This window comes from Salmo trutta, chromosome 11 (genome assembly GCF_901001165.1).
Source record: "Salmo trutta chromosome 11, fSalTru1.1, whole genome shotgun sequence".
Lineage (NCBI taxonomy): Eukaryota > Metazoa > Chordata > Actinopteri > Salmoniformes > Salmonidae > Salmo > Salmo trutta.
In genome coordinates this window covers 8,111,808-8,132,681 of record NC_042967.1, presented here as the reverse complement: position 1 = coordinate 8,132,681, position 20,874 = coordinate 8,111,808, and the positions used below count along the sequence as shown (strand labels likewise).

Genomic DNA, 20,874 nt, shown 5'->3' with positions numbered 1-20,874 from the left:
GGGCAGAAATGCCTTCTGGAAAATGTCCAGAAGGTCACATGACCCACTACAGTGACTGTCAATCATCAAATCATTGGAATGAGAAAAACAATCTATAAATAATGTTTATTTTGCATGTGCAGTTGGTTGTTGGTGGTGGTAATGCACCTTAAAGTTGGCTGCCAAACGCCATATAAAGTCCAAAGAAGAAGCCTGAAGGAGGAGAGATTACTAGAAACAAAATCTGTTTACCCTTTTATCTGTGTATTAATTGTCAGAGTAGAGGACCTTGTGCACTTCAGGTAAATTAACAACCCAATGTTTATATCCCAGGACAAATTAGCCAGCAAGCTAGCTAGCTAAATTGGCATAAATGTTTAATGCTTTTCTACCTGTCCCCAATTTCATACAGTTGGTTCAGAGTTCGTTTTGATATTTCAACCTGCTTGTCCTGATCGAGTCTGGTGTGGGTGGACAAAATCAACATGGACGCATGCGTGTGAGCGGTGTGGTCAGCATGTAAGGCAGTGCAAGAGGCGTCACTACAGGGTAGGGGGGCGTCGTCCGGGTTAGGGGAGGGTTTGGCATTACTTGGCTCATTGTGCTCTAGCTACTCCTTGTGGCGGGCCGGGCGCCTGCAGGCTGACCTCAGTTGTCAGGTGAAGGGTGTTTCTTTCGACACATTGGTGCGGCTGGCTTCCGGGTTTAGCGGGTCATGTTTTGGAGGACGCATGACTCGACCTTCGCCTCACGAGCGCGTTGAGGAGTTGCAGCGATGAGACAAGATCGAGAGAAGGGGGTAAAAGACAACAAAACATTGTTTTTATATAAAAATAATAAGTTGTATGTAAATCCCTTTTATTTTAACCATTAATCATTACAGGCAATACTATAGCTACAATGTCAATTGCACAATTGATTGTGTTAATTGGTTCTGTATCCTGATTGTCTATGGCGTCAGATGAGTGCCAAATCGAGATGGAGCACGCCAGCAAGAATATATGTCACAAAGCGAGCAGATTTGTATCAAGAACCAGATGCGCATAAACTACTTTGAGCGTGCATAAGCAGGGTTGGGCTGGAAATTAAACTTGAGAGCTCGAAACATTGATATTGAACAAGTTGAAAATCATTGTCGAATGCAATTAATTAGTCCGAGATTTTTTTTCCCCCTGTAGAATTATTCATCAAATGGGAAAACTCAGAGGTTTCTGCACTCTCACGAATACACCCGGCCTGTGCATGAAAGTCTCTTCTCACACACACACACAATTTCCATTTTGCTCTCATTGTACATCTCACGGAGTGAATGTTTTACAGTTCTACATCGTGGGGCTCTGCTCCTAGTGGTTACCCAAGGTGCCAGGGTTCCGGTCTAGAAGTTCGGATATTGATAGAACGATCCGTACACGGATCGAAGAGCTTACTCTTTCACATTCAGAAACCCTTAAGGTGATATTGTATTTAATAATGTATTCCGTTTCCTTAGGGAGAATGGTTTAATTGGGTAGGGATGTGAACGAGGCTTTAGACCTTCCCTGTCTCTGGTCCACACTCCAGTTCAATTGGTTGCGGTAATGCATCACTAAAGTTGGTTGCCAACCGCCATTTAAAAACCACTGAAGAAGTGTAAACGGAAGTGAACAGTAACCAAGAACAATATCCGCGGCAGCGTTTTTATTGTTATTTAGACATTTATCACCTTGGAACTTAAAATATTACTTATGTAACTGCACAACATCACATACTTACCCCGGGCAGTGTTTAATTCGCGTTGGAGACAGGACTTGGATAATAGATGTTATCAAGGTAACGCTAGCTAGCTGCTAACGTTAGCTAACAACAATGGCTAACTGTAGGCCTATGGTTTTTCACACTCAAATAGTCTCCATCATGGAGGTGCTAGCGAATGCAGCCGTGGCAGATATATGTAAACTCGTAGAAGACGACTATGCAGTGTTTCGTTTGGAAATAACTCAAAGCCAGAATGAAAGCAGGGCATTGCGGAGGAAACTACAGCTACTTGAAATGAAGGTGACACGGGAGCGCGCAGAGAGAACAACGCGAGAGCGCGCACTCTCCAGTCGTCCCAGTTGTGTCAAGATCCTCGACCGATACAAAGGAATAGCAAGAGGTAGGCTACATTTTGCAGAAGGCCGAGGCTGCGGGGCCTGTCGTCCCGATCACATCTGCGCATGTGTGACGTTAGACGTGCTAACCACATATGGTTAACCAGAATTGAGTCTTGGTCAGTTTTGGAATTGTGTGCAATAATTCCCCAGGCTACAGGTTGCAGGTTGCAGAAAGACACTATCATATTCTATCCAGATTCTTGATTTACTGGCATTTCCTATTATTTACTAATTGAAAACAATGAGGCATGGAACTTAATACATTGATCAATGCATAGTAAATCAAGAAGTGTTACCTCACATCCTTGCCAATTGTAGACAGTGTCGAAAATGTCAATAGTAAATAATATAGCTTTCAGCATTGACAGTAGCTTACCATCTCTTTTCTCCCAATCACTCTCAGGTGAAGGACATCTCACTGGAGGCTACAGGAGCTCTGTGAAACCAGCGGAACACAATACATTGAGAGATGACCAACCAATCACTGTTGATGAGGGGAGTGGAACCTCAACCCAGTATGTTATTGTGATAGAGGTTAGTGTCATAGTATTACATAAAAATTACAGTACATCAAATGTGGCCCGTTTATTTCAGAAAGGCTACCCTCAGCTATTCATTTGCTCACATCCCAACAACATTAATAACCACTCCTTTTCTTGTGTCAGTCTGCAGATGAAAATGCAGCAGGTCCTGGGGTCAAGCTGGAAAGGACTGAACGAGAGAAGGACCCACGGCACCAGACTAAAGCAGCGGCTGGAGTGGCGCCCTCTGTAGCCAGTGAGGAACTCGCCGCTGTGCCAAAGGCCAGGACCCAACGCAGGATCACGGAGGTCAGTGGAACGCTGAACGCCGTCCTCAAGTCAGAGACAGACACCGAGACTTTAAATGTAACACAAAGGCTCTTACATGCAGGATCTGACCACAGATCAGACCCAGAGAGACTGGGCTGTCCTCCTGTTCCCAGCTCAGAATACTTTCTGGCATTTCACCAGAGCCAGGGGACAGTTAATTCCCGTGGAGATGGTGATGGTGACACGTTAGACACTGGCGGTGATCCATCTTGTTCTTACACTACAGAGATGGACCCTGGCAACATATCCTTGGGTTTAGAGACACAGACTGATCTGTCTAGAGGGGACTGGAACCGGTACAGTAGTAGTGTATACTCTGAAGGATGCCTAGATAAGAAAGGGGAGGTTACAGTGGTAGATGAGGTGTCTGTGAAAGTGGAGGGTGACGCTCCTCCCACATGGAATGCAGATAGTCACTTAGAAGATGGACACTCACAGAACCGAGATTTCTTTGATTACAGGGGAAGCTTAGAGACAAATCGAAATGTCGTTACCCACTCTCCTTTACACTCGTTCAGGGATCACGATGCGGTATTCACGTCGAAGGCACTTTCTGATTCACATGGCAGCGTTCTTTTCGATCAGACATTGAACTCAAATGACAGGGCTATAGCCCAGGCTCAGGGAGGGGGGGCCACATCTGGCAATAGTAAAGAGAAACGGTTCCTCTGCATGTTCTGTAACAAAGGTTTCAGCTGCCCCCAGAAGGTGGAGATCCACCAGAGGGTCCACACAGGAGAGAAACCCTTCAGCTGTACCCAGTGTCACATGTGCTTTGCCGAGGCTGGCAACCTGAAGAGACACCAGAGGGTCCACACAGGGGTGAAACCCTTCAGCTGTACCCAGTGTCAAATGCGCTTTGCTCAGGCTGGTGACCTGAAGAGGCACCAGAGGGTCCACACAGGGGAGAAACCATTCAGTTGCCCCCACTGTGAGAAGAGGTTTTCCCGCCAGCACCAGCTGAAGATGCACCTGAAGGTTCACACGGAAGAGAGGCCATTCGCCTGTACGCACTGCAGGAAGAGGTTCTCAGAGAGGAGCTACCTCAGGATACACCAGCAGAAAAACCATTCCACTCAATAGCATAGAAAGTAACCATTCCACTCGATAGCTTCTGACGTTTAGATCAAACTCTTAATTAAAGACAGATTAATTTTCATTGTTGTCAGCATAAAGATAACGAGAGTAATAGATTTCAGTGTTGAATATTTCTGGTAGAATATTGTGTCCAGACATTGTGTGTTATATTACATTTACATTTTAGTCATTTAGCAGATGCTCTTATCCAGAGCGACTTACAGTAGTGAATGCATACATTTCATACATATCATAAAATTTTTTTTTTTCTGTGCTGGCCCCCCGTGGGAATCGAACCCACAACCCTGGTGTTGCAAACACCATGCTCTACCAACTGAGCTACAGGGAAGGCTAGAGCCTAAAAAGTCTGTTAGATGTTGTGTTTGTACTGTGTAGCCTATATAATGTTCACAAATGCCTGTTTCAGTACTTTTATTCAACTACTTAATGTTTTTCCTAAGACACTTGTAATGAGAAAATTAATGCAGTTCATCTAGTTCATGCAGAATTTTGTTGTGTGTATGTGTGGTTTTCATATGGTGTATTTAAAACTTGTTTATGTTTAATAAACACAAAATGGGACTTTTTATTCTAAGACTTTCATTGAGACTCCCTTCATCACATCTTTTCACTCTATTCTGCATACACACTACAGCGCCTCATAGCCAAGTTAGTCACTAGTTAACAAAGTCATTATTATGACTAAACCCTGCCTATTTCTAGAATGTATCTTCTTAAAATTAGATTTTAAACCTAAACTTAACTACACTGATATACCTTAGGCCTAACCCTAATCTTAAAATAAAACCAAAAAGCACATTTTGATTTTCATTAATGTTTACGATATAGCCAATTCTTATTGTGTGGCTGTGTTAATTAGGGACAACCAATACCTAACAAACACCTACTATACACGTCAAAAGAGTTTAGTCAGGTTTGTCTGATGATGCCTTTTGACTAATCATAGCTTATCATATTTACCCTCAACGTATTTCAAATCAAACTTCATTTGTCACGTGTACCGAATACAACAGTTGTAGGCTTTACTGTGAAATGCATACTTATAAGCCCTTAACCAACAGTGCAGTTCAAGAAGATGGGTTTAAAAACAATGAAGTCATTCTACAGTATAGGACTCAAACAACGTTGGGATAGGTAAACACTCCATGTTGAAAGTGTGTTTATTATCTGTGTGTATGTACCTGAGGGAGTGTATGTCTGTGTAATCTGTATCACCTGTCTCTTCCAGGAGGAGGAGAGTCCAGAGGTGCTGCTGGTGAAGGAGGAGGGGTATGAGGAGGGTCTGGGGAACCCTGAGGGGACCATGGTCATGGAGGACAACCAGACTAAACCACCTCCTGAACCCACAGAGGAACCAGCTGAGCAGCATAGGACCACACACAGTCACACTGAGGTTAGTCCACTGTGAACTACTGCCTGAATGGTATTAGGTAAGGGCCCCTATCCACAAAACCTCTTAGAGTAGGAGTGCTGATCTAAGATCAGTTGTGCCTTTTAGATCATAAAATTAATATTAATATATAGACAGGTGGGGACCTAGGCCCAGATTCCCAAAACACTTACGCAAAAACTTAAGAACTATCTTAATAAGAAAAAATAATTAAAGTTCATAAGATAGTAAGTGCAATTCCTCAACAATATCTTAGAATTCACGATGTTCTGACGAGCTTCTCAAATATCTTCTTAGGAATCCTCTTAAGATGTTTGTTGCTAGGCAACCGTTTTAGTGGCAATCATGTTAGCATATTTTGTACTGAGATCACCAAAACATGTTCATGGGTTTAAATATTCAATACTGAAACTTTCCAATGAAGTTTGTGAGTGAATTAAACATGTTCAATTGCTTTCATTAGCTTTTTCTCTCACTGCCCTGAGTTTAAGATAAGGGTTTAGCTATCTTGGAATTAATAACGTTTCCAATAAGTTTATTTTCAAGAATCTAATTTCTTCTTAGGAGAAACAAGAAATAGCGCAAAAACATTTCCAATAACCTTTTTGAGGAATAGAAACTTTGCTTGACTGTCTTCTTTAGTCTATAGTTAAGGAAAAAATGGCAGTTAACTTAAGGATCCGCCCCTTTTTTTCAAGTTTTGCCTAAAATGACATACCCAAATCTAACTGCCTATAGCACAGGACCTGAAGCCAGGATATGCATATTCTTGATACCATTTGAAAGTAAACAATTTGAAGTTTGTGGAAATGTTAAATTAATGTAGGAGAATATAACACATTAGATCTGGTAAAAGATAATACAAAGAAAAAAACATGCTTTTTTTGTATTTTATTTGTACCGTCATCTTTGAAATGCAAGACAAAGGCCATAATGTATTATTCCAGCCCAGGCACAATTTAGGTTTTGGCCACTAGACGGCAGCAGTGTATGTGCAAAGTTTTAGTCTGATCCAATGAACCATTGCATATCTGTTCAAAATGTTGTATCAAGACTGCCCAAATGTGCCTAATTGGTTTATTAATACATTTTCAAGTTCATAACTGTGCACTTTCCTCAAACAATAGCATGGTATTCTTTCACTGTAATAGCTACTGTAAATTGGGCAGTGCAGTTAGATTAACAAGAATTTAAGCTTTCTGCCAATATCAGATATGTCTATGTCCTGGGAAATGTTCTTGTTACTTACAACCTCATGCTAATCACATTAGCCTACGTTAGCTCAAACGTCCCGTGTGGATCCCACCAATCCTGTAGAGGTTATAAGAAAACATTTCTTCTTAAGAAGGTTTTGTGATCCTCGATCAGCATTTCTACTCAGAGAAAAGCCTCTTTTTTAAAATTATTATTTCTTTACAACACACCACACTCTACCAACAACAAAACACACCACATTTCAACACATTACATTGTTCTCTCTCATCCTGGTCTAAATCAGTTTTTGAATACTATTAAGCACAAGATAAAGTCTCGGTATGTTGAGCTCAACGGTCGGTTTATTTTCCAACATGTTATATTGTGCAATGCAGAAGTGCTTATTGTGAATATTTATGGTCTCCTGAGTGGCGTAGCGGTCTAAGACATTGCATCTCAGCGCTAGAGGCATCACTACAGACCCTGGACTGTATCACAACGGGCCGTGATTGGGAGTCCCATAGGGCGGCACACAATTGGCCCAGCGTCGTCCAGGTTAGGATTTGGCCGGGGTAGGCCGTCAATGTAAATAAGAATTTGTTTTTAACTGACTTGCCTAGTTAAATAAAGGTTAAATAAATAAATAAAAATAATGAGGATATGCCTTTGCTTTTTTTCTGATATTCAGTGTCGACTATACAATTTCCCTGAAATACCATGTATTATTGGAGGGGATTTTAATCAAATATTGAATGTGGAGGACAGATCAAGTAAGAAAGCCTTTCCAGCTACAAAATCTATAACATTACTATTAGATATGATCATAACAATGGGCTTGTAGACATCTGGCGAATAATCCATCCAGTAGACAGTATACATTTTACTCTCCAGTCCACAAGGTCTACTCCAGACTAGACTAGTTTTTCGGTCCAACAATAGATAACATTATTATCTGATCACAGTCAGGTAAAGTTGGTTGTAGAAATAGAGGTAAGCCTAGAACTGTTACGGTGACCGTATTACCGCCACACCAGCAGTCACGAGTCATGAAGGCAGTCAAATTCCATGTGACCTTTTAGTCATGGTAATCCAAGCTCTGATGCTGCTGATGATCATTAGTAGCCTACCAAACTTGCTAACTTCCTGGTACTCAGCACTCCATTGTCCCTCTAATCACACTGAAATCAATGCAAATGATATCGAAAATCTAATCAAACACTTCATGAGAGCCCATGAGCTCATGTTGTGCAACATTTCAAAAGGCTATGCAATTGCGTGAGAAAACAGAGTGAGGGCCTCTACTGAAAATAGGAGGATCACTTTTATATAGGCTAGGCCTACTATATCTATTTCTCAACTTTCCTAATATTAAGCACATTGCTTACATTTACAACAGGAGTATAGCCTACCTGGCTGGCATGAAAATAAACCACGGGGAAAAGCGTCCTCCGTTCGCTATTTAACTGCATAGATGACATGTATTTTTCCCCGCTGACCCTGTTTCGATACAAGGTGCATGATAATGGTCCATTCTAAATCAACACAAATTTCACAGATATATTATTTAGTATATGTAAAGACAAGATTAAATTAAGAATAGTCTGATGGGTGACAATATTAGCCTATCACTTGTGAATGATATATGATCACTTGTGAATGAAGCCTTAGCATAAGAAACAATGCATTTTTTAGCAACTTTTTCGAATTATAGTCACACACCTCATGTAGCCTAGCCCATAGGCCTATATGTTTTAATAAGGTTTGTATCACAACTAAAGTGGCCAAATAACTTCTTAAAATTAAGCACATTAATCCGCTTTACAAGGGGTGTAGAGCCTAACTGGCCTACATAAGCAGCGCCTGAGTTTCAAGTTTGGGGATGATAATTTTCACCATAAAAATGCACCTTTATAATAACAGTATTCCATGCATAATTGCATTTGCGCTCACTTTTGCTAATGTTTTTTTCCGCTAATGGAACATTCACGCTTACAGTCTACTACCATGTGCGCATTGCAGCGATTATAATGTGAAGAAATAGCCTAATAGTTTATTAACATTTTAAGCTAAACGTTCTGATCTGTTGCATCAGCCACATTGCGTAAAAAAGTTTTTTTGATGCTAGTGGTTGTATTAATTTGAGATCTATCAAATCCCACAACTGTCCCAGACTATGTTTGGAATATTTATTTCTCGCACAGAATAGAATAGGCCAACTTTTGTACTATGGGGGATAGTAAATTGACATAGGCTAGTGCTTTTGCTGTTCGTTAGGCCTACTCATATTGTTGGCTGACAAAAAGTAAATGTGGACAGTTCTTCCAATATTTCAGGAAACTAGGCGTATGTTGTGAGTCACTACTTCATAGGAGAGCCGTTTGAATGTAAACTTTTTTTAAATCAAAATGCGTTTTTTTGGCAGAAATGCCTTCTCTAACATGTGAACTTTCATGTGCCTTAATAACAAATTATGCCGTCTGTAAATACAAATAGAATTGTTAAATTACGAGCCTAGTTGCTTTAGCCAACAACCTTCCCGGTACCCATGATTGGCTAAGATAATGAGTAGGCTGGACATGCAAAGAGTTTGGATTGGTCTGCCATACAGCATGCTTCTGTCTATTTGAGTTGGTCAGTATGTCTAGGTAATTATGTCTAACGTGGCTTTTTAAAATGTATCCCGTAGTAAAACTGCATAAACCTAATGTCAAGTTAAAGTGTACTGTTAGCTAGCTAACAGCAGATGGCTGGCTTGCTAGCTAACGTTATGTGTATGCTCTCCACTTTCTGGAGACCGAATTTTGAAATCAGTGAAATTTGAGTATGATAGCTAAGGAGACGGAGAAAACACCTGTCTCCGGATTACATCTTCAAACTAAGGGCAACCATGGCATCCGACAGGAGACACGTCCAATCATGATGTATACGAGTAAAATAGTCTATCTAGCTACATTTTCAGATATTACACATTTCTAATTTTGACAAAGTGGTATCATTTCAAGTTAAAGTGTACTGTTAGCAAGCTAACGTTATGTGTATGATCTTATTCTTCATATCTCAGACACATTTGCTTGAATAGTTTATAGCCTAATGTTAGCTAGCTAACATTGAACCTGGTTGGTTAGCTACCTGCAGATTCATGCAGGTAGCTAACCAGCCAGGTTCATGAGTTGGGATTATGAGATGGGATTATGGTTCATTGTTTAGCTAGCTAGCTACATGTCTTAACAAAAGACTCTACTATGCAAGTATCCATTTCAATAGAATGTCACTGCAGCAACTGTTGATAGATGTACTACCTACGGCTACTGTTATTCTTTACTGTCTTTTTACTGTTGTTTTTATTTCTTTACTTACCTATTATTCACCTAATACCTTTTTTTTAATTGCACTGTTGGTTAGAGCCTGTAAGTAAGCATTTCACTGTAAGGTCTACACCTGTTGTATTCGGCGCACGTGACAAATAAACTTTGATTTGATTAGCTGGTAAATTCGCTCTGGCTATCTACTCCGATTTCAGACCTAGCTAGCTAACATTAGCTGGCTGGCTCGCTAACTTATGTTACGTGTATGATGTTATAATTCATATCTCAGAGCCACTAGTTATAGCCTAAAGTTATTTAGCTAACATTTAACCTGGTTAGTTAGCTACCTGCAGATTCATGCAGGGTAGTAACATCATGAGTTGGGATTATGGGTCATTGTTTAGCTAGCTAGCTGCATGTCTTAACAAAAGACTCTCATCTTAGTGTGCCAGAGCGCAGAATTACGGATGAATTTACGAACACTCAACACCCATGAATATGGCTGGTGTCAGTAAACGTCGGCAAAAAAGCGTAATTAAATTGTTGCCAGCAGCACAGTTACAGTCACCAACGCTCTAGATAACATGAAAACAGCCTAACCAGCTCTGCTAGGGCGAGTAAAATGGTCAGAGTGGGGTGTTCTCTCATTATGTGTCTGGAAGTAGCTAGCAAGCTATCAATGTTAGCCAGTTAGCTTGGGTGCTTGACTGCCATTGTGAGGCCAGAACGTTCAGATCAACCCTACTCATCGGCCAGAGTGTCCAGTGTGAGCTCTGAATGCGAAACGCTCTGAATTTACATCAGAAAATCTGACAGCACAGTTGCAGTCACCAACACTCTGGATAACATAAAAGCCTAACCAGCTCTGCTAAGGCGAGTAGTTTTCAGTGAGCTGTTCTCTCTCACTTAGATGTCTGGAAGTTGCTAGCAAGTTAGTACAGAACGCTCGGATCAAACCTTAAAGCTTAAGAGGTTGTGAACGATGCTGAATGGGTGTAAACAAAGAAGGGCTCTCCAATAGTAGTACCAAAACATTCAAAGGCCATTTTCTCAAAAGTGAGTTTACAAGTTTATCAACTTTCAAAGCAAAATTACTTTCCCATTGTTCCTCAGCGGTAGTTAGTGTATGATATACCATTTTGTAGCGCTGAGTCTCTACTTTTATCCAAAGTAAAAAATACAATTTCAAATTTTGCTACATAAGACCTATTTCAGTTGGTCGGTCACATATCTTCAATATGCACCTCGGAATTGGATAAGGACACGCGCAGATGCGTCCCCAATGAGTCTGTCTTCACTTGTAGCCTGTGAGAAAGACCTGATCACGTGATGGAGCGCGCAGTACTCAGGGAGCACACAACGGCCACTGGCCACACAAAGGGGATGCCGCCGTGAAATTCTAGGCATTATCAAGTGCTTATCAAATTATGAATGAGTGACTGATGTAATGTGTACAGCCTGCACAAAAAAACTAAGCAGAGCTCATGCCTTCCAAGCTTTTTTCAAATGATCATTAGTCGCATCATGCAGCCTTACAATGTATTAAAAATCTAAACATATAGCCCAACGTTTGTATAACAACTAAAGTTACATTAATAACTCTAAATTAAGCATATAGGAATACCTATTTCTTTGTTAACCTCTCAACACAGAATAGCTGCATGTGTGCACTCCCTCAAATCGTTTGAAGAAAATATCCTTTCTATTTTATTCATCTTTGTTCAGTTGTATTCTTCATACTATAAAATAATGCCACGGAATTCTAAGAAAATATTGTCTGCTAAAAGAACTAGTGTAGCCTACAGCCATTTGGCATAGGACAACTCAGAGTATGCTATTCTGTTCTTCTGAAATAGACTACATTTTCTTTATATCGTGTTTCTTTAGACCTGTCTAAAATAAATAATGGATTTATTGTGAAGGTGTAGGCTATATTAAATTGATTTATTCAACGTTTTTAAATGTAGATGTTCCAAAGGTCTGCATCAGTGGCTTGTAGGCTATGTGTGGAAGCCAGGAGATGCTAAATATGTTTGTTAATTAACTGTGAATTACCGTGAGACCGACAGTTATTTGGTTGACAATCACCGGCATTTTAGAGCTACAGAAATCAAAGGCACCAGGAAGTGATGGTTATACCTCAGAATTTTAGAAGCAGTTTGTAACTATACTTTCACCAATAGTGCTTAGACTGTATAATCATTTTTGGGATCATGGTACAGTGAATAGAACTACTGCAGTTATCACGCTCATTCCTAAAGGGTGGAAAGACTTGTCTCAATGCTCTAACTATAGACCAATCGCTTTACTGAATGTTGATTTCAAGATACTTTCTAAACTATTAGCAAACAGACTTTGGAAAGTTATTCACTCTTTGATTTCAACTGACCAGGTTGGTTTCATTTGAAAAAGATATAGCTCAATATTTTTTCTATACAATGGAAAGATTTGGGTTTGATTCTTTGTTTATAAGATGGGTCTGCAGTATATACAATAGTCCTAGAGAAGCAGTTATAACAAATTGTATATCTCCTTTATGTTGGAGAGGGGCACAAGGTAGGAATGTCCAATGTCTCCCTTGCTCTTTGTTTTAGCGTTAGAAACATTAGCAGAAGCCATAAGATGACAAAGTGATATTGAAGGTATTGTGGTGGAAAATCATGAGCATCAACTGGCAATGTACACAGATGACATGTTGTTTGCTAGAAATCCTGAAACATCAATTACGGGCTACTCAATTTGGTCAATGAATATACAGAGATTGCTGGCTTCAGAAAAAGTCAGAGGTACTCCGATAAATGATCGACAATTTAGCTTGGGCACCAAGGTCTGAATTATCTTGGTATTTTCCTATATTCAAATAATAAGTTCATGCTTGAAAAGAACTTGGAAGCTAGTTTGAATTCCTTGAAAGCAGACTTTGTGAGATGGTCCTCCCTTTTTTTAATGTTCTGAGCAAGAATTTAAATAATACACATTATAGTGGCTCCAACAATCAATTACAAACTAAGCATGTTGCTTCTCAATCTACCACAATCCTTCTTTAAGAAGATCAATTAAATTATCAGTCACAAGTTTGGACACACCTACTCATTCCAGTGTTTTTCTTTATTTTTGTACTGTTTTCTACATTGTAGAATAATAGTGAAGACATCAGAACTATGAAATAAACATATGGAATCATGTAGTAACCAAAAAAGTGTTAAACAAATCAAAATATATTTTATATTTGAGATTCTTCAAAGTAGCCACCCTTTGCCTTGATGACAGCTTTTCATGCTCTTGGCATTCTCTCAACCAGCTTCATGAGGTAGTCACCTGGAATGCATTTCAATTATCAGGTGTGCCTTGTTAAAAATTCAGTTTTGTTGTGGCAAGGTAGGGGTGGTATACAGAAGATAACCCTATTTGGTAAAAGACCAAGTCCATATTATGGCAAGAAAAAGCTCAAATAAGCAAAGCGAATTGACAGTCCATCATTAATTTAAGACATGAAGGTCAGTCAATGCTGAAAATTTCAAGAACTTTGAAAGTTTCTTCAACATACCTTGTCTCAATTGAAACTTATCCTCAATACTGACAAAACAAAACTACTGGTGTTTTCTAAAGCAAGAAATAGACCTCTGAACCTTTCACCTATTACTACCTGTCAGGGCAAGGAGATTGAGGTTGTAACCTCATATAAATATCTTGGAATTTTGATTGATGATGGCCTCTCTTTTAAAATGCATATTCAACAACTTACAAAAAAATTGAAGCTGGAATTAGGATTTTATTTTAGGAATAAGGCTTGTTTTTCTTTTGAAGCCAGAAGGAGGCTAGAATCAGCTACATTTATGCCTTTACTAGACTATGGGGATATTTTATATATGAATGCTTCCGCTCAGTGTTTGAGATCAATTGACACCCTTTACCATGGCACTCTGAGATTTATTTTAAATTGCAAAACCCTTACGCACCACTGCACTTTGTATACCAGGGTTGGCTGGCCTTCTCTAGTCACTCGTAGGCTCAGTCACTGGTATACTTTTATTTACAAAGCCATTTTGGGTTTACTACCTTTTTATTTGGGCATTTTTATTGTTCAGAAATGTGGTGGGTACTCTCTTCGTTCGCGGGACTTTATCCTGCTAACTGTTCCAAATGTCCGAACTGAATTTGGTAAAAGGGCTTTTATGTACTCTGCGCCATCGTCTTGGAATGCCTTACAAAATACTTTTAAACTGGATGAACTTGTCCCGATTGGTATTTTTAAATCACGGATGAATGATCTGGAGACTGATTCCCTGACCTGTCAATGTTTTTAATTTGCTGTTTTTGATTTTGTTATATTCTTTGTTAATTCTATGGTTTTTACTAGATTACTTGTAGTTTTTCATGTTGTTTGTCTGTAATTTTTGTAATGACTTGGCGCTGCCTATCTTGGCCAGGACACTCTTGAAAAATAGATTTTAAATCTCAATGAGCCCTTCCTGGTTAAATAAAGGTTAAATAAAATAAATAAAAAGTGCAGTCGCAAAAACCATCCAGCGCTATGATGAAACTGGCTCTCATGAGGACCGCCACAGGAATGGAAGACCCAGAGTTACCTTCAAAGTAGCAACTCTTTGCCTTGATGACAGCTTTGCACACTCTTGGCATTCTCTCAACCAGCTTCATGAGGAATGCTTTTCCAACAGTCTTGAAGGAGTTCCCACATATGTTGAGCACAGGCAGTCAAGCCGGGCAGATAAAACAAATACATTTAAACATAATTTGAACGAATTGGAAAGTTTCATAAAGGATGTCCATTCCATAAACCACCTGGCATCCAGGGTGTACAAATTATTAAATGAAAAAACAAGGGGACTACACCTTCCCTTAAGGGAAAAATAGGGTGAAGATTATGAAATAGAAATAATGTAATGGAAAAAGGTGTCAACACTGTTTTAGAATGTAAAAAAGGTGTCAACACTGTTTTAGAAGACATTCTAAAACACATAGTCTAGCATAATATAGTCAACAGAACTTACTGAACTCCGTGTAAAATGAACAAAGCAAAATGACAACTGTCAGCAAATGTTGGAGATGTAAATCAGATGATGCTGGGCTTTGAAGCTACTGTCTTAGAGTGAACAAAAACGGGGGAAATGTATGTCGTTTATACTATGTAATTAATACCAAACGTGTATTGATACCAAATCATTATACCAATCAATAAAATATCATTCATACAAATCATGTAAACAATGAGAAACTGAACTGATAGCATTTCTTTCTCCGTGACTGCAAATGTATCATTATTCATACTATCAATTACCTATTTATTTCTTTCTTGTTTTTGAAATTTTGTTGCAGTCCTCCCATATATGTAACATTATTGTTTATTTATTTTTCAGGGATGAATTCATGTGATATGCAAAGAAAATAAAGAAAGTATAGAGATGTGGAGAGAATTTTGCAGGTTTTAAGCTTATTTCCTGCAATTCTACACATTTTGTCATGAGGTGCAAAGAAAATGTTGCAGTTTTAAGCTAATTTTGTTACAATTCTCTCCACCAACAAGAGGGTGTGAACAGTTTGTCATGAACAGTGCTTGTGCCCATAGAAATAGACGTGGCGCATATGCGGGATGTTCCCCAAAGCTGGAATGTGGGACCCCGAGTGAAACAATTTGGGAACCCCTGGTCTACCGGCTCCGCTGATTCAGCCTCCCTCTGTGCTCTCACAGCGTCCAACTGCGCATGTTCTTCCTCAGTAAATTCTGGCTCGAATAAACATGTCTCTGAATAAAAATGGTCTTCTTCTTCTACCTCCAAGTCCAACATGATTTATCTAATGTTATGATGACTTGCCAATAAGCAAGTTAGCTACTTTAGCTACGAGAGTACACAACAGCTGGCTGCCTCCCGGGAGTTTTTGTTTTCAAAACGACACCAAGTCTCGCAGGAAGAGAGCGCAGGCAGAACCCAAAGTAGTCCGTAAAATCAGGAAGTTGATAGAATCTCATTGCTTACGATTATCAGTAATTTTAATAAATGTATAAATACTGATTACTATGTAAGACTATAAATTACCAACCACCCAGCTTTGGAGAAGTCAGAAGGTCTATTTTCCTGCTTTTTGAGAGGAGCTGGCTAGCAAATACCCATAGATTTCCAGCAATTGCTCTAAGCTAACAATATGCTACCTTCAACTTCCTTCAAATTGCACGCAGAGACATATAAATGGTATCCATGAGTTCGTCTGACTCTGGTTAAGTAGGAAATTCCCAAATACCAAAGTATCCCTTTAATAGACCAATAAGAAAAAGCGTTCCAAAGCTCTCTACCAATAACAGCTAGTTTTCATTTTCCCCTCCCCAATCAGACCACGCCCAGACAGTCCTAGCTAAATTCTTGCTTGAAAAATTGCTCTTTGCCTAGAAGCTATTTAATTGAAATCAATCACAGTAAGGTACTTAATTGTTACCCAGAAATTATTTTATATTGAGATAAAAACAGGTGCATTGGACCTTTAAGTCTGGGACCATGACTTTGAATTATTAAACCATTAAAGGGTTTGTTTGGGATTTTGGCAATTAAGCTCTTTATCTTCTTCCCCAGAGACCGATGAAGTTGTGGAAACCATTTTACGTCACTGTATGTTGGAAGTTCGAGGTAACTTTTCAAGCCAGCGCTAACTATCTCAGCGTAAACACTGGGAGTATTTGCGTACAGCTAGCATACTAGGTGTACCCGAAGACCTCCATTCTTTGCGATAAGCTAGTTAGCATGGGCTCTCCAAATTATCTCTAACTGCCTGCATACTGGATGCAGAGACATAATAATGGTATACAGCAGTTAATCTGACTCTGGGGGAGTAGATAAGGGCCTCATTCCCAAACTATCCTTTTAAAGAGTGTCAAGTAAGCAAATCACCTAACATGTTTGCATTGTACTCATAGCAATCCCCCATTGCCCAATCAGAAGATGCTCCATAGCAGGGTGCTCATATCAGATTTCTTGATCCAACATCCTCTCACTCTGTATCTCTTACAGTCAGTAGACATGGAGGATGGGAAGCCTGATCTGTTGCTAGTCAAAGAGGAGACAATAGAAGATGACCCAGAGAGCATTGATCTGCTGAGTGGACTAAAGATGGGGGAGCAAGGTAAGAGAGACATACATATACAGAACATAATAGATATAGTGATGCATCTACATAAAATTAAATCAATAAAAGTGAGTATACCAAACATTAGGAACACCTTCCTAATATTGAGTTGCACCCCCCTCCCCCACACTTTTGCCGACAGAACTGCCACAATTCGTCAGGGTATGGACTCCACAAGGTGTCGAAATCGTTCGACAAGGATGCTGGCCCATGTTGACTCCAATGCTTCCCATAGTTGTGTCAAGTTGGCTGGATGTCCTTTGGGTGGTGGACCATTGTTGATACAGACGGGAAACTGTTGAGAGTGGGAAAAAAACAGTAGCGTTGCGCCTGGCTCCTACTACCATATCTCCTTCAAAAGGCACTTGAATTTTTTGTCTTGCCCATTCACCCTCTGAATGGCACACATACACAAGTCATGTCTCAATTGTCTCAAGGTTTAAAAATCCTTAATTAACCTGTCTCCTCCCCTTCAGTTACAATGATTGAAGTGGATTTAACAAGTGACATCAATAAGGAATCATAGCTTTCACCTGGATTCACCTGGCCAATCTGTCATGAAAAGAGCAGGCGTTTACAACAAACAATGTATAAACTTGATGATTTAATTGACTCAAAAAACTCCATATGTAGAGTTCTCTGCCTTGTTTGTAAAGTCTATTTTCTAACCTCCTGCAGGTGATTGGTTGGAGGATAACAGAGGAGACTGGGTGGCCATCTTGGATTCCCAGACCCAGACTGCTGCAACCAAGGGCCCGCAGGACGATATCACTAACCAGGCCAGGACCAGAGGCGAGATAATGGAGGTCAGTGGATGGGACAGCGACCTCAACTCTGGTCTGGGGAACAACACTGTTAACCGCAACCAGCAACAGACAGTCGAACACAAAACCACAACCGAACTTTGTCTTCATGGCAACAGACTGGATGAATCCAGGGCGAGGCGTAGATTTGGTCTGCAGGGTCAGGGAGGTGTCCGTATGCGAGGGGAGAGAACAGATACAGACTCTGCTAGTGATGCTCCTTCCTGCTCCTATAGTTGTGATTCAGAGAGACTGATGGCACCTCAGGTTAACCCCCTAACAGGTGCTGCCTTCAGCCTGCCTTCTATAGGATCTATCAACTGGAACATGGACCCTGAGACAACACAGACACTCCCTGGCCTTCATCCTCCTCACACTCTCCTAATGTTAAACCAGACCTCAGACAATGCCAGTGCCTCAACACTAAATGGCTACACAAGCCCATTGACAAATGACAGTAGTAGGAACGCTATAATCAGATCCGGTGGCAAAGAGAAACGCTTCCAGTGTTCGTTCTGTGGGAAAGCCTTCAGTTTCCCCAAACAGGTGGAGATCCATCAGAGGATGCACACGGGGGAGAAACCGTTCGGCTGCCATCTGTGCTGGGCCAATTTTTCTCAATTGTCCAGCCTGAATAGGCACCAGAGAGTCCATACAGGGGAAAAACCCTACAGCTGTACCCAGTGTGAGAAGAGGTTCTCCCGCCAGCACCAGCTGAAGATGCACCTGAAGGTCCACACAGGATAGAGGCCATTTGCCTGTATGCACTGCGGGAAGAGGTTCTCAGAGAGGAGCTGCCTCAGGATACACCAGCAGAAAATGCACACGGCCCATGTATAGAGTATTGTGACATGTAATGTAGTTAATTATGTTGTTTTTATATGTAGTGTGGAACTGGATGATGTGAACTGAGGAAAGAATGAGTATGATGAGGCAGAGTAGATGATATAGTGATGGTTGGTGTGATGGTGTCTGTAAAAATGCTTCACTGATGAAGAGTGACAACCTGTCATGTTGTTTTATCTGGTGTTTTATAAATGAGTGCCTTAATTCATGTTTACTTGACATAAAGTAGTGAAGATGTGTGTAATGTAAGGTTGAACCTTTTCCCAAAGTATTCTAGTTACCATATTGAGAAAAGTTATTATTCTCGTCACGTATCGTTTTGTGCAATAAAAGTACTGTATTTCACATTATGTGAGTGTGTGACCATTTTGTTCAAATTAAATACAAAATTGACTCTGACTGTCTCTGTGCTGACTGACTTGGTTATTTTTGTATCATTGCAGGGACTGAGTTTGCCTTCTCTCAGTCGAACCAAAACATTATACTTCATGAATCAACACATATGGACATTATTATTATTTATTTATAATAAACTCCAATGGCTCCATATTTTTTGGTACTTGAATCACAGTGTTAGAGATGAGCTTGACTGTGGCTAACATTTGATAATATCATGTTTCTGTTTGTACAGCAAAGAGTTTCTTATATAAACCTTTACATTATCTTCTGTACAATGTGTTTACAGTCTGCAGTCCATGAGGACCTGCTGATAATTGGTGTTACTGGCAGAAGAGACCAGAACCTTGAGGCGGCTGGTCACAAAACCTGGTCCTGGATCAGAACCCTGGATCAGGAGCCGTCGCTCTTCCTTCCCGAGTCACAACTAGGACCGAACCCTGAAGGACAGAGACTCCACCAGCACACAGAACACAACCAGTGGACAGGTGGACTGAACAACCTCCATCAGGGATCCAGTTTGCAGCCCAGACCCTTCTCTTTACGGTCTCAGTGCAGGGATGGAGCAGGGCCAGGGGCTGATAGACCCTCCTGTTCCTATGATACACACACCACAATATCCATGATGAACAGAGCAGGTCAGCCTGGGCTTCAGCCTTCACAGAGAGTGGTGGGAGATCCCCCTGGACCTGGGTGTAGCCTTCCTTAGCTGCTTCATGGTTACCCCACAAATACAGACAGGGTCAGGATGGGCAGTCACCACAAGAGGTACCTAGCCTATAATACAGCACACAATCCCAACAACACCCAAACAATGGCTCCATGTCATGGAGGGCTCTCTGGTGTCAATGGGTCAAAATGTGGGAGCCTGAGCATTGGGACGGACGCCGACAAGCCGTATGACTGCGCTACGTGTGGGAAGCGCTTCGCTAAGGCGAAATATGTGAAGCAGCACCAGACCGTTCACACCAAGGACAGCTTCAAGTGCAAACTATGTTACAAGAGCTTCTCCTTCCTGAGTAGCCTTATCAGACATAGGAATGTCCACAACAGGGACAAATCGTAGCTTGAGATGTACGCTTGAGATGTACACGAGGGATGTCTGGGAACTAGTTTTTATTTTATTTTGATGAAGTCCCTCAGTTGAGTAATTGGATATGCTCACATTCTCACATGATACAGACTTGCACAGACAGGGCTCCCGAGTGGCGCAGCGGTCTAAGGCACTGCATCTCAGTGCAAGAGGCATCACTACGGTCCCTGGTTCGAATCCAGGCTGTATTACATCTGGCCGTGATTGGGAGTCCCATAGGGCGGCGCATAATTGGCCCAGCATTGTGGGGTAGGCCGTCATTGTAAATAAGAATTTGTTCTTAACTGAATTGCCTAATTAAATAAAGGTAACATTTAAAAAAAAAAAAAATTGGTGTGCTAGCATAGCCAAAACACTATCACGTTATTGAAGAGTAACACAATATTTCCCCTCGGATTTTGTTTTTTCTTATGTTCTATTCATAAAATATACTTTTTTTATAACAAATCAGGTCTGCTGAGATGACATGACCCCGAGGTAATGCTTTCATTGGGGAAGAGGTCCAAAAACAACCCCTACTGTGTCCCTTTCCCCTATAGCCCTCCCATGGCACTGGGTAGTAGTTGGGGGTTGTCCTTAATCAGCTATTTTGTCATCCTCCCCTTTATCAACTTTCATCTCCCATATCTGTTATGTGTATTATTGTTATGAAT

General features: G+C 40.6%; 2 protein-coding genes across 4 annotated transcripts; both read left to right on the top strand.

Annotated features, from left to right (window-relative positions):
• The first annotated feature begins 1,604 nt into the window (after positions 1-1,604).
• Positions 1,605-15,740, top strand: LOC115201851 (zinc finger protein with KRAB and SCAN domains 8-like). Of its 3 annotated transcripts, XM_029765716.1 has the most exons (6): positions 1,605-2,113; positions 2,515-2,645; positions 2,777-2,941; positions 5,289-5,453; positions 15,328-15,392; positions 15,537-15,740. In XM_029765716.1, the coding sequence occupies exons 1-5, from the start codon at positions 1,825-1,827 to the stop codon at positions 15,331-15,333; spliced, it is 756 nt and encodes a 251-aa protein (XP_029621576.1). In that variant the 5' UTR covers positions 1,605-1,824; the 3' UTR covers positions 15,334-15,392; positions 15,537-15,740. The 3 variants fall into 3 exon arrangements, with proteins under 3 accessions (XP_029621576.1, XP_029621575.1, XP_029621574.1); XM_029765715.1 differs by lacking the exons at positions 15,328-15,392; positions 15,537-15,740 and having other exon boundaries at positions 5,289-6,020; XM_029765714.1 differs by lacking the exons at positions 5,289-5,453; positions 15,328-15,392; positions 15,537-15,740 and having other exon boundaries at positions 1,812-2,113; positions 2,777-4,301.
• An 835-nt stretch (positions 15,741-16,575) lies between these two features.
• On the top strand, positions 16,576-19,131 carry LOC115201915 (zinc finger protein 250-like). Its single transcript, XM_029765804.1, has 2 exons — positions 16,576-17,080; positions 17,762-19,131. Exons 1-2 carry the CDS (start codon positions 16,900-16,902, stop codon positions 18,631-18,633), a joined length of 1,053 nt encoding a protein of 350 aa, XP_029621664.1. The 5' UTR covers positions 16,576-16,899; the 3' UTR covers positions 18,634-19,131.
• The last annotated feature ends 1,743 nt before the right edge of the window (positions 19,132-20,874 follow it).

What these genes read in the sequence shown, in the direction of transcription:
- LOC115201851 (XM_029765714.1), top strand. Translation starts at nt 1,825, where the DNA reads ATGGCTAACTGTAGGCCTATGGTTTTTCACACTCAAATAGTCTCCATC. An exon ending in ATACAAAGGAATAGCAAGAG is followed by an intron (nt 2,114 to 2,514) that starts GTAGGCTACATT and finishes AATCACTCTCAG; the next exon opens with GTGAAGGACATCTCACTGGA. An exon ending in AGTATGTTATTGTGATAGAG is followed by an intron (nt 2,646 to 2,776) that starts GTTAGTGTCATA and finishes TTCTTGTGTCAG; the next exon opens with TCTGCAGATGAAAATGCAGC.
- LOC115201915 (XM_029765804.1), top strand. Translation starts at nt 16,900, where the DNA reads ATGCTCCATAGCAGGGTGCTCATATCAGATTTCTTGATCCAACATCCT. An exon ending in ACTAAAGATGGGGGAGCAAG is followed by an intron (nt 17,081 to 17,761) that starts GTAAGAGAGACA and finishes AACCTCCTGCAG; the next exon opens with GTGATTGGTTGGAGGATAAC.